This window comes from Myotis daubentonii, chromosome 11, assembly GCF_963259705.1.
Source record: "Myotis daubentonii chromosome 11, mMyoDau2.1, whole genome shotgun sequence".
Classification (NCBI taxonomy): Eukaryota; Metazoa; Chordata; class Mammalia; order Chiroptera; family Vespertilionidae; genus Myotis; species Myotis daubentonii.
This window is the reverse complement of record NC_081850.1, coordinates 62836324-62853886: the sequence shown is the minus strand read 5'-3', so window position 1 is coordinate 62853886 and position 17563 is coordinate 62836324. Positions and strand designations below refer to the sequence as shown.

At 48.1% G+C, this 17563-nt stretch overlaps 1 protein-coding gene across 11 annotated transcripts in view; it reads left to right on the top strand.

Annotated features, from left to right (window-relative positions):
- PTPN3 (protein tyrosine phosphatase non-receptor type 3) overlaps window positions 1-16732 on the top strand; it is a 99912-nt gene extending 83180 nt beyond the window's left edge. For all 11 annotated transcript variants that reach the window (XM_059657601.1, XM_059657599.1, XM_059657600.1 and 8 more), the window contains 7 exons: window positions 100-190; window positions 466-527; window positions 2835-2981; window positions 9412-9540; window positions 10608-10753; window positions 11296-11431; window positions 13088-16732. In XM_059657601.1, the coding sequence (XP_059513584.1) occupies window positions 100-190; window positions 466-527; window positions 2835-2981; window positions 9412-9540; window positions 10608-10753; window positions 11296-11431; window positions 13088-13165 (789 nt within the window). In that variant the 3' untranslated portion in view covers window positions 13166-16732. The remainder of the gene's footprint in view (window positions 1-99; window positions 191-465; window positions 528-2834; window positions 2982-9411; window positions 9541-10607; window positions 10754-11295; window positions 11432-13087) is intronic.
- Window positions 16733-17563: the final 831 nt, after the last annotated feature.

Sequence of the window (17563 nt, the reverse complement as noted above, 5' to 3'; positions counted from 1 at the left end):
ACCGTGAATGATAAACTTTTACTGTTCAAGTATGTTTTCACACTCCTTTGATAGCTGTTTCTTTTTTACAATGGCTTTTTACTTCTGTTTGTTATATAGCAACTCTACAGAAAGAAACCTGGGTTGGCCATCACCTTTGCAAAGCTGCCTCAAAATTTGGACAAAAACCGATACAAAGACGTGTTGCCTTGTGAGTTTCTGGCATGAACGCCTACTCCCCCCACACACTGAGATAATGTTTCCCTTCCTAAAACAGATTGTCTGGTATTCTGGACCGACTTTCAATGTGTGTGTAAACACCACCGTCTTTATTGCTGCCATCTCAGACTGGGAACAGTTGGGGAATAGTGTTTATGCTAATGCGGCGAGGGCTGCAGATGGGGCTGGGAACTGAACCCGTGTGTACTTGGTAAGATCAAAATAAGGCTGGGAATCATCGGTAAATGCCTTTTCTTCCCCCCACAGATGACACCAGCCGGGTATTACTGCAGGGAAATGAAGATTATATTAATGCGAGTCACGTGAACGTAAGTTAGAAACTGGGTAATAAGAAAGAGCACATTAATCGCTGTAAGGAGCTTGATCATGGCTCCGGGCTGCTTTGCATTTGAGGAAGTGCTTTCCTGTTCACTTCCTGATTTCAGCACAACAGCCCGAGGGAAGGCAGAATAGCCTCATTTTACAGAGGAGGAAACTAAGGTTCAGAGAGATTCGATAATTTGAAAGTCACAAGGCTGACAGAAGGTGAGACCAAAACTTAGATTCTGTGTCTCTGACTCCAGGGTCCACACGCCTTCTGTCCTCAGCTGCGGGCAGCTAGGTGTTTTGGGTTTGGGTTAGGGTTTGTTTTGTTGTGGGTTTTATTTTTATTTTTGCCAGTACTATGTTTGTAACTTTCTGTGTTTTCCCCGTTATTACTGTATATACTGTCATCTAAAATAAAAATACAACCATCTGTGTGCATATAACCCAAAAAGAAAAGGTAAAAGATTGCACATGTTGTGAGAAAAGCAGTCATTTTACTCTGAAAACACATCTTGGGCAATTTAGTTAACCTCTCTGAACCTCCGTTTCTTCATCTAAACCAAGGGTCAGCACATCTTTTCTATCAAGGGCCAGGGATTCAATATTTTGGCCTTTGCAAGTCAAGAGGCAAAATTGAGGATATTACTTAGGTACTTACACAACCATTTAAACTGCAACCACGTGAAAACATAAAAATACCGTTCTCAGCTCGCAAAGCGAAGGTCACATTTGGCCCTCAGGCCATAGTTTGCCAACTTCGGGTGTAAATGAACAGATGACTTCTCAAGTTCAGGTCTCAACTTATAGCAAAACTATCAAGAGCTTTCCTAAAAATAAATAAATAAATAAAATGGGTCTGGTCAGTGATTCCATTTATTCCAAAACATCCATGGGATTCATTGATTCATTGACCCTCACTTTAACATTCCTCATGTCTTAAGATATGGTGGGGGCAACTTGACTTGGGGTTGTGAACACACAATATGCAGATGGATAATTATAGAATTGTACACCTGAAACCTTCATAATTTTATTAACCAATGTCACCCCAATAAATTCAATTTAAAAACAAAGGAACAGTGGTGGGGCAATAACACCACACAGTCCAATCTCCTTGAGTTACTGGGGGGCAAGGGAGATACTGACACCAGGGTTGAGGAAGCCATTAACCCAAGCACCAACGAAACCATGAATTAGGTGCCTCCGTTTACCTTCCCATCCAAGAATGCGTGAATCACGGTACCACTGCAAAGCTCAGCGGGTTCTGAGTTCTTTTGTAGAAAGAATTCCGTTCAGCAGGGCAGAAGTAAAAGCAGAGCAGGCTGGGGGAAGACGCTAGGAGAGCTGAAAACATGTCAGCGTTTAACCAACTCCAGTGGTGACTGCAAGGTGGTAGATGTGGGTGTTCACTAACTTGACTGTGGTAATCATTTCACAATGCATATGGGTATCAAACCATCATGTTGTACATCTTAAATAGATATACTTTTTATTTGTCAATTATACCTCATTAAAGCTGGGGGGCGGAGATCAACTTCATGACACAAGCATGGGCAGCCGTGCAGAAAGCTCGTGCAACAGTAGATGGTGGTTATAAGCCTGTATAGTTTATGCTTCAAAGAAAAGGAAGTAGATTTTGATAGAAAGCTGTGCGTAAAGAAAAAAATGAGGATTTTTTAAAGGACTTTAGTTTTATTTATTTTTTACATTCAATATTATTTTTGTATTAGTGTCAAGTGTATAGCACAGTGGTTACGTAATCATATACTTTACAAAGTGTCGTGTCCCCCCCCCCAATATTTCAGTACCCACCTGGCACCATATATAGTTATTACAGTATTATTGACTATGTTCCCTGTGCTGTCCTCTACATCCCTGTGACTATTCTGTAATGCCAGTCTGTACTTCTCAATCCCTTCACCTTTTTCACCCATCCTCCCCCCCGCCTGGCAACCATCAATCTAAAAAAAATGAGGATTGATAGGTGTCCCTGAAAATATAGATGCCCAATATTGATGATATTTACGATATAGCAGTGAAGGTCATTTAAGCTCTCCCATCATCTTGTAGGTACATTTCTAATGATCGCCTACCGAGTATCACAGTTGTATCTTAAATATCTAATGCTAGCACCTTTGTCAAATATCTTTCAAGGAATTTTAAAAATAGCTTTTTGAAAATTTTTCTGACTGGCCATGAGTTGATAGAGACATTATCCTGGTGTGATGTCCGTTATCAACTAGAAGAGTTTAAGATCCAGTTTCCTTGTGGCAGTAACAGATTCTAATGCCTTAACACTCTCTTGCCAGATGGAAATTCCTGCTGCTAACCTTGTGAACAAGTACATTGCCGCTCAGGGACCCCTGCCACATACCTGTGCACAGTTCTGGCAAGTCGTCTGGGATCAGAAGTTATCTCTCATCGTCATGTTGACGACTCTCACAGAGCGAGGGCGGGTAAGTGGTTTGATTTCCGATTCAGATGTGTGCGTGTCACGCTGTGTTCTGTGGAACATGAATCTCAGAGCTGAAAAGGGTCTTAAATGTGGCCCAGTCTAGCCCCTAGATGACCCATAAAGCTTCCGTAAGGAGCTACTGATGGACTTCTCTAATGATGGCAAGCTCAGCCCTCCTGCTGCCCACACCCTGGCCTTCTCCAAGCTAAAGAATGACGGGACAGCCCCTCCCACTCTTGGCTCGGATCCATTATTACAAGCCAGAGGCCTTCTTCCCCTTGCTTCACCTCACCTGCCCAGAACCCCTGCACTGGCCTCACCCACCCAGGACAAGTGCTGGTCCCCAGAAGAGCGGTGTGGGTGCCAGGTTCACAGTGGAGGTAAAATGTAGGGCGAAATGACAACCTCTACCAACCTCTGCTTATGTGGCAGCAAAACCCCTTGCAAAAGCAGGTAAGAAGGGCTTAATTTGGAGCGTGATGGACTCCATACTGTGCTTTCCAGGATGTACGTTTTCCTCGGGAACAGATCTCTGATTATATAACAGAAATCAGCATGCAAGGGATACTGTATCGTGAATGCTCAAACTTGTGCCTACATCTGGATAGCTTCATTATGAAACGTTTATTCAGAAGCACATTCCAAAATCAAATCTAAATTAATTTTGAGCCACCTGCTTTGAATGGATCTGTGCCACTTCCTCCCAGGCCTTTCCTCGCTACGTAGTTCAGAATGCCAGACTGGTCCACGCTGAGAGCCAGAGCACAGGATTGGGATGGGTAGTATGTTTGAGGAGACCAGTCCACCCTCTCACCTGAAACAGCAAAATAAGGATTTGTACTGACTGATAGCACCCCATAGATCGCAAATGGCTGTTACGTGTGGTGTCCCAGGCAGAGCGCTCCCACCTCTGTTAAGACCCTCCAGGGTCCATCTGTGGGTGTTCAGCTCTGATATTTTAAAAATCCCTCCTCACAAAGAGCTGAAATCCATGCTGCTTTGAACCGTTACCCCACCTGCTTTTCCCACCTGGACGCAGAGTGAGTGACCCCTTCTTAATATGCAGTGTTCTTCCCAGTATCTGAAAGTCATCCTAGACGTGCAAACACTGACACGTTCAGCTCCCACCAAGCGTGTGGTCAGTGGACATTGTCTAGTCTTTGTCTCAAGCTCTTGAAACCTACGTACAGCACTCTGGAGAGGCTCTGGAGCCACACAGTCTGGGTCCAAAAAAGGTTCCTCTTGAGCAAGTGCCTACCCTCTCCGAGCCTCAGCTGTCCCTGTGGGAAATGGAGATGATAATGGTGCTCCCCTTGTAGGGTAGATGACGATGGAGACAATATGTACAAGAAGCTTAGAGAACTACATGTTGCACATGTCCAACAAATGTTAAGGCATTGGTGGTGGTGTGTGTGTGTGTGTGTGTGTGTGTGTGTGTGTGTGTGTGTGAGAGAGAGAGAGAGAGAGAGAGAGAGAGAGAGAGAGAGAGATATCCATCATCGTCATCATCATCATCATTGCTGGGAGGACTCAGCCATCAGATCTGGCCTTCAGAGTGCTCCTGGGGGCTCTCCTCATTCTTTGTGTTGGCTCTCACTCTCAGCTTCTTGTCACAGTTTTCATCAAAACCTCTTCTCTTCACATGAGTCACTGTTTAAATAAGTGTGAAGGTCTTTAAGAGGCTGTAGAAGCCTGTATGTCAGAGGCTTCGAGAGCACTCTTTGGGGAGCAGTTGTTAGTTCTCCCAGCTCTACCCCCAGCCCCTGCCATTTCTCCCTCTTCTCTACTGAGGGATGGCCTGTCTGAGGCTTTGCTGCGAGCACAAGGCAGCAGGTCTGTGGCATCCCTGTGTCTGTAAGTCTCGCTTTTTATATTTTTAATTTTTGCTTATGTTTTGTTTTTGTTTTTTGTGATTCTTCTAATCTTGTTCTGAATAGGAGATGAAGTTACAGGAACATTTTTTAAAATATATTTTATTGATTTTAGAGAGGAAGGAAGAGGAAGAGAGAGATAGAAATATCAATGATGAGAATCATTGATTAGCTGCCTCCTGCACGGCCCCTATTGGGGATTGAACCCAGGACCCTTCAGTCCGCAGGCCGACACTCTATCCATTGAGCCAAACCCACTAGGGCATTACAGGGACATTTTGTTTTTGTTTTTCTGGAGCACTTGCTACCATCCTGTTCTGTGGTGTGGTGGACAAGAAGGCAGACGTAGGGCCACGTGTCCTGAATTCAAGTCTCAGCTCTACCTACCTGTGACTTTGGAAAGCTGTAAAACCTCTGTGGGAATGGAATAATGGTACCAATTATGTTGTGAGATTGTGGGGAAATTGAATGACTTAAAACAGATAGCTTTCTTGGTATGCAATAAGTATAACAGAAAGGTTAGCATCAGTAGTAGTTTGAGTGCCACCTTAACAATTATTGCCAGGATTAGAGTATATTTATTTTGCTGTAGTATTATTTTTCTTTAAATTGACTCACCTATTTTTTTTGTTTGTTTAATAAATTTCCTTTGAAAGATACATATTTTTTTAAAAAAATTTAAGTAAAGTTGGTAAACATTCTTATGTTGGCTATATTAGTTTCAGGTGTACAATATAGTCATTTGACATTTTTATACCTTACAACATGATCACCCCTAGTTCTAGTATCATATGTCACCATCTGTCTTATCACAATATGTATCAACTGTATTCCCCTTCCCCCCAAAAATACATCTTAAATGGAAGTTCAGTATCACTTGCCATAAGTAGAAGGTAAGTGTAAAAATACGAAGTTCGCAAAAACAACACTATTAAATTTTAAATAAATTCTCTTGCCTCCCAGGCTCTAAACCTGAGACTTGCTTGCTTCCTCCGTCACCCGCACCCGCATCTCCCCCTCCTTCCCTCCTAAAAAGAGAGTTCAAGTATCAGGGAGGTAATGTGAAAGCTCTTCTGGACCCAAATTGAGACTCTCCATGGCACCCACGAACAAAACCCATCCCACCATGTGGTTCTATGCTGTTGAATACAGACCTGTCTCCTCTGAATTGACCTGCAGGCATCCCATACTTTGCAGGCCCTAATCTGGGGCCACTCTGGTATTTATAGATGACAGACATCAAGTTCATTGCCTTGTCCTTTCCAAAATCTACCAGTCCCCCCATTCGCCGGACTATTCTGTTACTTCTGGGTGCCTAGATGCTCCAGGTTTTCTCAGGAACTGTCCGTGGAGGCTCCGCTCTTGGGTCTCATGATGCAGTTCCTCAGAGCCAACCCCTGAGCCCATGCAGGGTGCTGGGCGCCGTCCGAGTGCCTGTGGTGGCCGTCTCTTTCCCCTGTAATGTTGGCCTCCCCTTCCCAGCTGTAAGGCCATTCTTCTCTGCAGAGAAAAGAGCTCCAGCCGGTATGGCTGGTGACAGATGATCTGCCCTGATAGCATTCCCTTCTCTCCCTTGTTCTGCTTGTTCCAACTGAAAAGTCGGAAAAGATCCTTTCTCCCATCCCAGAGGCCTCACTTCCTCTGGCTGCCGTGCAAATCCTGGCCCTCCTGCTCCGTCCTGATGCCATCCCCCTCCTCTCTGTTGTTGGTGACCAGCCCGGTTTTCTTTGTTTCCCAGCCCTTTCTTCCTAACTGAACCCATTCCGGCTCGATCCTGTGTGAGAGATTCCCATCTCTGAGTCACAGCGTTCCCTTCACAGTCTCAGGCCCTGGGAACTCACCCCTCTTGTTTATCGATTGTTAGAAACCTGTTCTTCTAAAAGCAAGGCTGCGTGTCTCCGCCCTCTCCCGTTACAAGCTCTCAGGTGATGGGAGCCCTTCATCCTGGGGACCCTCATCGCCCTCATCGCGTCCTCACCACCACCCAGCAGCTGGTTCTTCCTGGAGTCAGGAGTCAGTCACTACAGGGGAAGTGACACTTTCAGCATGTCCTGTGTTTTCTCCAGGTTATGCACTTAGAGGGGACTCCCTGCAGGCCTGTGCAGCCCTCAGGTCTGCCAGTGCAGGGGGCTCCCCTGAGGCCCTGCTTCACCCCGTGGTCTGGGAAACGCTTCCCTGCAGGATCTCTGGGTTCTCCCTTTTTCTTTCCTGCCCCAAATGTTTCTCTTTGTGTGCTCCCCTCGGGTTCATGCTTTCCTCATAAAGGAAATAGAGCTCTAGAGGTACAGCTTTTCAATGGAAAAGCCATTTCTCTCTTCTTCCATCAAGGATATTTCTTGGGGCGGGGATGGGGGGGGATTTTTTTTTACATCTGTGTGTGCCCCATTATATGTGTCATCTGACACCAGTTGATTCCCTCTCTGAGCTTCAGTCTATTCATATGCAAAATAGAGCCAATGATAGTACCTACCTCATAGGATTGTTTTGAGACCAAGGTAAAATAATGCCCATAAAAAGCACCATTTTTTGCCCTGGCTGGTTTGATCAGTGGATAGAGTGTCAGCCTGCGGACTGAAGGGTCCTGGGTTCCATTCCGGTCAAGGGTCCATGCCCAGGTTGCAGGCTTGATCTCCAGTAGGGGGCGTGCAGGAGGCAGCTGATCAATGGCTCTGTCTCTCATTGATGTTTCTCTCTCTCTCCTTCCCTTTCTGAAATCAATAAAATATAGATAGATAGATAGATAGATAGATAGATAGATAGATAGATAGATATAGATATATTTTAAAAGGCACCATTTAGTGCTTGCATACTCTGTTCAAACACTGGGAGCGTGAGCGTCACCCCTGCCCCCAGCAGCAGCATTCATGATGAAACTGCAGCTGGAAGAAGCGGAGTAACTTGGTCGCGATCACACAGGTGGTTAGTGGGACTCACTGACCAGGATTGAAACTCGAGATTTCCACAAACTTCTCACTCTTCCCACTTCACCCCCAGGGCTTTCAGATCCAAACAATCAGATCAAGGGGTAAAGAGAGAGGCCAGTCCAGGGCAGATTCACTGGGAGTCTCTAGAGATAGGGATATTTTTGGCTCTGCTCTGCCTTGCACGGGCTGATCAATTCAGAAGCTATCTTCCCACCAGGCCTATGGGAAGAGCTCCACACCCCCTCGCAGAAGAGGAGGAGATGTAGGCTGGTGGGTGTCGGCCGCGGGTTCTACAGACAGCAGCCCCTTCCTGTCTGAGCAGTCAGGCCATGGCTGTTAGCCAGATACCCAGGCTTAAGGTTTACAAGTAAATTCTCAGCTCTAACTTCCCAGCAGCACGCTTTAATTTCAAAGCATTAAGTTCAAACTGTGGCATTCGAAAACAAGAATAGAAGAGCTGTTTCCAGACAAATTATGTGCATCCCTTGGCATGCCCTCTTTCAGCTGCAAACAGATGTAATTTTTACATTTGATGCAGCTGTATGCTTGGAGGAAAAACTTTGAGTGAATCAGAATTTGACTGACAGAGCTATGATGAGAGGGACAGCTTGGCCGTGAGTTTTGCTTTGAAGCCAGGTCAGGAGTATGATATCTATGGGACAAGCTTCAGGGTTTGGAGGGGGAAATAAAAATGGGGAGGGTCATGGGGTCAGCCAGCCTGCAGATAAGCCACAGCAGCCCTAAGACCTCAATCCCGCTGAGCCGGGGGTCTCCTCGTCTGCTCTGGGAGTATCAGCTCCATGTGAGTCCTGTATGGAAGCCTGAGCAGGCCTGGGGGCTGCTGCTCGGGTGCAAAGGGACGTTCATTTACGTGTAGGGACGTCTTTCATCTGGACTGTGTGGACTCTCTCACCATCCTTACTCAAGTTCATGCGGGGCCCACAGTGACAACAGGAATAGGGGCTCCATTGACCTGATCCCCACACACCGTGAGCCTGGCACTGCACCGTTATCTCCAGCCTCTGTCCCTGTCTGTGAAGCGGGTGCCGTCCCCATCTTTTGGGTGAAGAAAACGCAAATCAGAGCGTTTGCGTAGCAGGTTCAAAGTCATATGGCTAGCTCCCACAGAGTCCTGACTCCCAGATGTGCCGTCTCAAGCACTCTGCCTTGAAGCCTTTACCTCAAGAGGGTGGGGGCGGGTGGAGGAGCAGGGGTGAGGTTGAGAAGGGGTGTTGAGAGCAGAGAAGGGGCCTGAGGGGCTGGAGTGGGATTGACTGAGGTAGAAGAGACCGCAGTGGAGAGGTCACTCCTAAGTCAAGGCCCCAGGTCTGAGGCCACCTCCTGTTCATTCCAGGCCCTGGTGAAAGAAGGTAAGTCTCTGGACTCGTCCTCTGGCTTCCAGCCCAGACTGTTTTATGAGCTGTGGCCTGGCCCCTGCTAGGCCGACCCCAACCCCCCTCCCCATAGAGAGCAGACACACAGCAGGTCAGCCCCGCCTGAGCTCCTTATCTCGGGTCTGGAGTACCTGGTATAGTGAGAGGGCTCTGGTTGAATGCCCACCCCACCTGCCCAGGTAACTGCTCACGCACAGCACCCCCCAGTGGAGGTTCACTCACACCCCGTGCTTCCCTTGCAGACCAAATGCCACCAGTACTGGCCCGATCCTCCCGATGTCGCCGAACACGGCAGCTTCCACATCCGCTGTCAGTCGGAGGACTGCACCATTGCTTACGTATTCCGAGAGATGCTGGTCACGAACACCGAGGTGAGCGGCGCCCTGACGGTGGGTGGTCCGGGCAGGCAGATGAGGGGCAGGTCTAAGTCAGCAGCCACTGTGGTCCCGGGAGAGCTGTTCTTGGTCGGCTCCACATTTTCACCTGGTAAGCATTTCAGTGAAAGAGCCAGAACTCGTGCTCACGCAGCACTGTTCACAGTAGCCAGCAGGTGGAAACAGCCATGTCCATGGATGGATGAACAGGTAAACTAGGGGTATAGTCGTACGATGGACTATTATTCAGCCTTAAAAAGGAAGGAGATTCTGACCCATGCTACATCATGGGTGAATCTGGAGGACACTATAAGTGAAATAACCCGACACTAAAGGAAAAATACTGTCTAATTCCACTTACGTGAACTACCTGGAGGATCAGATGCACAGAGACAGAAAGGAGAGCGGTGGTTGCCCAGGGATGGGCATGTTTAATGGGTAAATAATGGTGATGGTTGTACAGACATTGTAAATGCACTTAAAACCACTGAAATGTACGCTAAAAATGGTAAACTTCATGTTATATAAATTTTGCCCATTACCAAAAAAAAGAGCTACTATGTGTGGCCCTAATAGCAAGTGCTATAGGAACAAGCAGAATGAACTCCCTGGGTGGGGAGGAGGGGAGGCAGATGAGACTAGAGGGTAGGGGGTGGGAGTAGGTGATGAGGGTAGGCAGATGAGACTAGAAGGTGGGGGTGGGAGTAGGTGATGAGGGTGGGCAGATGAGACTAGAGGGTGGGGGGTGGGAGTAGGTGAGGAGGGGTGAGCAGATGAGACTAGAGGTTGGGGGGTGGGAGTAGGTGAGGAGGGGTGGGCAGATGAGACTAGAGGGTGGGGGGTGGGAGTAGATGATGAGGATGGGCAGATGAGACTAGAGGGTGGGGGGTGGGAGTAGGTGATAAGGGTGGGCAGGAGTCAGCAGGGGCCCCTGCAGGGCTGTGCACGATGGGTGGAAAGAGCATCAGGAGACAGCAGCACCCGGGCTGGAGGCTGGAGAGGGGCCGGGTCTTCCTGCCCACCCTTTGGGTTGACTGACCGAGGCCAGTCTGTGTCCTCCTCAGACCGGGGAAGAGCACACTGTGACACACCTCCAGTACGTCGCGTGGCCTGACCACGGCGTGCCTGATGACTCCTCGGACTTTCTGGAATTTGTAAACTACGTGAGGTCCCTGAGAGTGGACGCTGAACCCGTCTTAGTTCACTGCAGGTACTGCGGCTTGTTGGGTTTGGTGTGTGTTTTTTAATCTTCCCCCTCCTGGGAAAGGCCTGGAGAGGGTGGCAGACATCAACTCCGCCTGAATCCCACAAGGCTAGACGAGCTTGAACAAAGCTCTGTTGGCTGTGTCTTTACGGCGTCAGGAGATGTGGAACTTTAGGGAAGCATCAACCTCCGAGTGCAGCGCAGAGGTGAGAGGAGAGTCCCTCCCTCTTCCGCCTGCTCTGAGGCCGCTGACCTGCAGGATAGATGTGAATGAGATGGGGGGGTGGGGGGGGGGGCCGGAGCGTCTTTCCTTTGGTTGAAGCGCCAGGCCTCAGACTCTCTGAAGAGAGGCTTTGTCGGCCAGTGTGAGAGCACCCTGAGTGTGGGTTCCGAACCCTTGAAGGTCAGGGTTGAGGAAAGCTCCGTCTGAGTAAAGGTGGCACCTGGGGAGGAGCCGAGCTGGGCTATGCAGAAATGCTGGCTGAGCAAATTCCAAGTCTCTGCTCCTCTCCCCCCATCCCCACCCCCACCCCTACCCCCCACCCCAGTGCTGGAATAGGTCGAACCGGTGTCTTGGTCACCATGGAAACAGCCATGTGCCTCATCGAGAGAAACCTGCCCGTTTACCCTCTGGATATTGTCCGGAAAATGCGAGACCAGCGTGCCATGATGGTGCAGACATCAGTGAGTAGAAATCCAATAATAAATAGAGTAACAGTGGCTGATGCTCCCTGAGGGCTTGCCCCGGGCCAGGCCTGTGCAAAGGGCATGGTAGGTCAGGTGACCTCGGCTTGAGGGGACTGAGTCACTCGCCCATGATCACAGCTTGTCAGGCTGAGCTCCTCCACGGCACACCGCACCTGGCCCCTGCCTTTCGCTGCCTCCGCTTCTGCTGCCTCCATGGTTTGTTTCCTGCCAACCACTCAGCCCGGGAGCAGCCCTGGTTGCATTCTGCATGGTGACCCACTGGCCCATCATTGGTCCATGAGAAGTAAGCAAGGTCACCTGCGGGTTCCCCCCTCCCACCTGTTCCAAGATGAGCCTTTGGGCTCAGGGAACCTCCCACATGGCCTTACTCCCTCCTCCTGTGTGCTCTCTCCCATGTCTGTACGCCTGGGTACTTGGCACTGCTCGTCTCCTAGAGAGGAAATCCTGGGGTTTTCCCCAGGGCTATAAGAAAGGCAGTGGGGTGGAAAGACCATGATTCAGGCCCCCCACCTACTGGGCAACCTCTGAGTAATCCCTTAACCTCGCTCCCAGACTCAGTTTCCCTATCTGCAAAAGGGGGGCCATTCCATATTCATCCATTCATCGGATCTTTGCGCAAAAGGAGAGGCCCGAGCTCACGTGTATGGTAGGAGAACTGGACTGGTCAATTATAGATCTCGGCGGCAGTGGGGGAGGCCACGGGAAATCTAAGAACTCGGTGGAAGAGGAACAAAAGCCGACACTTTAGAAAGTCCAGGAAGGCTTTCTGGCGGAGAGGCCTCTGAGGCAAACCCCCCAGGAGAACTAACAAAGGAAGGCGGGGAACGCCATGTTGTACCACTCTGTATCCTCTCACAGTCTCCTGGGCAACGTTTACAAGGTTGCTCTAATTATTGTGAGCGCTCCTAGTTTCATATTCGTTTGTACCCACAGTCTGGTTAAGAGAGAGAGAAAAATCAGGTTATTAAGGCTGTTTGGGACCCTTTCTGTGGTGTGGAGACCTCGTTGCTGGCTGAAAATCGTGAAAGTGCATCATCTGGGTAGCTTTTCCCAACTAGGGAAGCTCAGGCTCAGTGCTTCCTTTCAGCCTGTACGTCACTCACATGCACGTTTCTTAGGTGTTTGCTAATAGAACCATCTTCTCCAGAGCAGCTTTCAGTGGCTCTTCTTTTAAAACAAAATCCAGCTCCTCCCTCCGCCATGACCTGGTCCTGGCCCTCTGTGTCGCCCCTCCTTCCATGCCCAGCGTCCTGGGCCGGGACCCCGAGCTCTGACTGCAGTTCTCAGAATGGGCCGTTCTCCTCGGAACCCCCACACTGGTGCCTGCACTGGAGTGGCCACCCCGCAACAACCATCACTCCTCCCTGACTCCTCCAGACGGCCAGTTCCTCCCTCTGCCGTGGTTCCCTGACACTTTGCCCGTTTCGCTCTGGGTGGACAGTCCCCGCCCTTCATCTTGCAGCAATAATGGGGTCACAGGTGTGTCTTCTCCACCCTTCCTCTGGCATGTAGCACAGGGCAGGCCTGGCCAGCGCTGGAGCTCAGAGGGTATTGATCACATTGCTCTGTGTGGGTGTGAGGGACTGTTTGTGGGGCTGCTGGCGGGCTTGACGGCTGTCTTCTCTTTTCCAGAGCCAGTACAAGTTTGTGTGTGAAGCCATTCTTCGAGTTTATGAAGAAGGCTTGGTCCCAGTGCTGGATCCCAGCTAAGGCAACTGTGAAACGCTCGTTCCTCTTTCCAAGGGCATCCTCCATAAGGACAGACCTTCTCTTTGGAAGCAGCAAGAGGAATCTGTAGCCGTGGTGTGGGAGAGGAGAGGGCGCGTTGAGCCCAAGCACTTTAAATTTCTATGAAAAAGGAACCGTGTACATAGGAACTGTGCAGACACGCATGCGGCGGTAGCATCATTTCGGCCCGTGATCCCCCCGGAGAGAAATGCGCAAAAGGGGTCTCCGTTTGGGGCCTGTCCCAACGCCTTCCTCCCCAGACATCACCATGGTCCTGTCCACCATCCTCGGGCATTCGAGAGGGGACGCCAGCAGCGCTGTGACCTCCCAGAAACAAGACGGTGAGGCGATTTGGGGCACATGGATGCTCTGTGTGTCTACGTGTGCAGGACTCTAAGAGCCGAGCTTTCTGTGCCTCCAGGCCGAGCTGGAACAGGTAGCGGTCACCGCCAGATGCTAACGAAACCGAGATGGATGTACCCAAGGACGGGGGGGGGGGGGGGGGGCGCCTTTCCGGCGGACGGATGAGCAGTACCTTTCCTGCCTCCCCTTCCTTTGTCCCTGCCTCCCCTTCCTGCGCCTCTGACTTTCTGGGTCCTCAGAAACGTGCCCAAAACGCCCCGCTTTCTGCCTGCCTTCGTGGGTCTTCTTCAGGTTCACACGCAGTGCCTGAACCGGATTAGTCATGTAGGTTCGGGTGAGTTTTCAGCCGAGACTCTGAGAGTGAGGATGTGGGGTGTTGTCTTGGTGTCTGGGTGTTGGTGGTCGGAGCAGGTGCTGCTCGCCTCTGTCCGCCTCTCGCTGTGCTGTCGGCGCCCAAGACTGGAATCGTCAACTACTGAATCTACTACATGGATTGCTGCTACTTCAAGCTATGACACTTGAAGCATTATCATTTTCCTGAGGGGAGACGGGATATCATCTAAATATTCAGAATCTTTGGCCCTTCTGAGGAAAGATCTTCCAGCCATTGCACCATGGGAAAGCCAGCTCTAGATGGCTGTCGGTGGGTGTGGGTCAATGCGTGTGCACCCATGGCTGAGTGTTTCTCAGGATTCCTAACTTCATTCAAATGACAGTGGAGTTTATGCAAAGAATGAGTCTCTGTATGGAACAAACGTGTGCATTCACCCTCGGTTACAATGGTCTCCATTTCATTTCAAAGGAGAGGATCAGACTATCTGAATATAAACACGAGTTGATGTTAATTTATTCTAAGTATGCCATGATTCTGATTGTCCTCAAGAATTCTGCCTTTGTTAATCCTGTGTTCAATTTTTAAAAAGTCTCTGACAGGATTGTAGCAAATTATTACTTAAGGAAAATAAACCACAAAGGAAATGTAATGTGGTATGTTTAAGTAGCGGTTTTTATGTATTCAGAAGAGGAAGCTAAGGCAGTTTCTTAATGGGATTTATAGAAAAAGGATGCTTTTCTATTATAGTGCACAGAAGTGAAGCCATTTTGATGTCTACGAAAACTCTAGACCAATTGAATAGTTTCCTGGTTGCAAGAGGAATAAAGACCTTTATCTCCAGACCTAGTGTATTTACTTGCATACTTCCCATCTTTGCCCCACCATTATTTCACAGCTAAATGGCAGGGGTGGGAGGGAGGTGTTATACCGTGCTGTAACCCTGTACTGTGGAGCAGGTGACCACCTGAGCCCCATCCTTGTCAGCATGGTACCAGGCTAGCAGGAGGAAGCAGGAGAGTAGAGCGAAGCAGTGGGAAATCAGTTCCTGGTTCCACTCATCGGTAACTACTCCAGGCCTGTCTCTACTTCCTCATCTAAAAATAGGAGAAATCATACTGAGGACTTTAAGTTTATGATGAATTTTCATCCACTGGAATCTGACACTGCTGTGGACAAATTATGTGGCAAAGTTAACTTATCAGTGATTTGCCCCAAATCCCATGGAACAGAAGTAGGGTCGTATGGGTTTCTGTAAGAGAAAGTTGCTTTTCTTCTGGAAAGAACAGAAGTACAAAGGAATATCATACCTTCACTCCGTCTGGACTCAGAAAAATTCTGTCCACAAAGCACCAAAAAAAGAGGGGAAGGCAGAAAAGCTGATGTAAATTTAAATGCCATCAGGATCCTGATTTAGCAAATCATTGTCATCTGATAAAAATGCATCATCCTGTCTGCAAAAAGCTTGAGAGGTCTAAATGTGTTTACAGATTTGTATTTTGTTTTTTAATTGTTCAATATGGTTGCAGAAATGTTGTTATCACATAAATTTCTAAGAAGCTTACCGAAGGTTGCAGCTAGCCTTTTTCTGCCCCTGTGCAGGCTATTAATTCAGACCCAGCAGATGTTATCAGGAACAAAACCCACAAAATACTGGGGATGCACAAGATAAGGGAATTACCCGAAGGGGCAAAATATTGCAAGTAAATACTGTAGATACTACTGATGAAATTCTGTAACTCAAGATTTCTGCTCTACCACCTTACACACTTAAGCAATTATACTTAAGAAGCCTTTTTGTTTTAGTTCTAAGTGAAGAAATCAGGATCAATGTTTTGCGTGGGAAACGTGACTGGTGTGAATGAAGAAGACATTTACATTCTGCATTCTGATGCCCTCCAGAAGGTCTAATTTAAGTGCATCTATGTGCTGACTTCATCAAGATGGGAGATTCCTTCTGGTGTGGCCCATTAGAGCCAACACATAGTGTTTTGACTTTCCAGAAGAAGAAAAAAAAAAACTCCATTTGGATGGAGATGGCATGGGGTGGTGGGAGGAGTATGAATCACAAACTTGTACTGGTCTTTAATTCCTACCACGGTAATTTATACCTAATATGCTTTTAGATTAATGCAGATGTGCTGCTATGTTGCTACTTGACATTTTTTGTTGCTTGAAGGTTATCATTCAAGTGCAAGCGGCAGGACTCTTCATCTTCCAGAAGCAACAAAGAGGCTGCATCAATGCGGAAGGATCTCAAGAGGCAGGTCTTGGATTGAGACCTAGACTAAGGCAAGGCGTGCTGCCCTCCGCCTCAGTTTCCTCATATGGAAAAGGGGAAGTTTGGCCTGGACTGGATGAATTCTTTGGTTCTTTCAACATTTACCATGCTCTGAGTCTGTATTCCAGAGATTTGAAATTAATCCCATGTAGCTTCTGGAGAGAGATGTATCATATTTCTGTGACTGGTCCCCAAGCAATTGTCCCTCAAACCTTGACGCTGTTGAATGCAAAGACAAGGATTGCCACCTCTGATTCTTGCCATCCTTGCCATCCTACACTGAGTTGAGATTCAGTAAAGATGGCAAAAACTCTGACCTCAGCCTGAGGAACCAAATACGTGGGATTCTGATGGCCGGGCTGCCTGCCATCTTGATAACTCACATTCTATTTAGAGCAACAAAGGATTTGTGTTATGTGGTTTTATTGAAAACTAAATTAATTGATCAGCAATATTTTTTTTCTGTAAATTTGGAATGTTTTTCATTCAGACCTGTTCTGCCAGTGATTCTACTGAAAACAATTTGATTAATATAAAAACATTCAAGCTATGCAACACTAGCATTGTGTGTTGACATTTTTGTTCTAAAAATTGTCTTGATTTCTGGAAGTGTTTTCTTATTTTGTTTGCTTTCTTTCAGGTAAATACTAAATCTTTGAGGAGAATGCTCTCCATCCATCTCCACCTTTGATCTAGTCAGGGCATGACCATGCACAACACCTGTCAGTCTTACCCTTGTGTGGATGGCAAGTTCTGGATCAGAATTAGGTTCAGCTCTCCAACCAACAGTAGCTTACACAAAGTACAAGGTTCTTTACCCTCTGTCATGCAAGGTTCTCAGGGTGGCTCCATGATCCCCAGGTCCCAGGCTCCTTCTGACTTGTTGCTCTGCCATCCCCACTGTGAAGTTTCTACACTGAGGTCCATGGTGGTGGCTGCAACCACGTTCTCACTACAGCCAGCAGGATGGAAGGAGGTGGGAGGAGAAAAGCAAGACCCCTTCCCTCAGGGTGCGTCATCGGGATGTTGTACCTCCCATCGATCAAAACTTGGTCACAGGGTCATACCTACTGCAAGGGAGTCTGGGAGAGGCCGTTCTTACTCCAAGAAGCCATGTACCTACAAACTGAAACTCAGGAGTTCTGAGAAATAAGGAAAGAATGTGTTTGAGGGGCAAGTAGTGGTCCTGCTGTAGTTCAACCCTTGGGTCACCTTTCTTGCCTCACATAGAGCTCACTCCTTGCCTCAAGGTAAGACAACCCAAACTCCATCCAGGCAGAGCATACAGCTAAAGATAAAATCACCATTGGATAATTTGTGGTCTCCTTCAGCTCTGGGTGCTTCTTGTGGTCTAGTGACCTATAAACTCAAGACAAGTTATCTCCTCCCAACATAACCCTTAAAC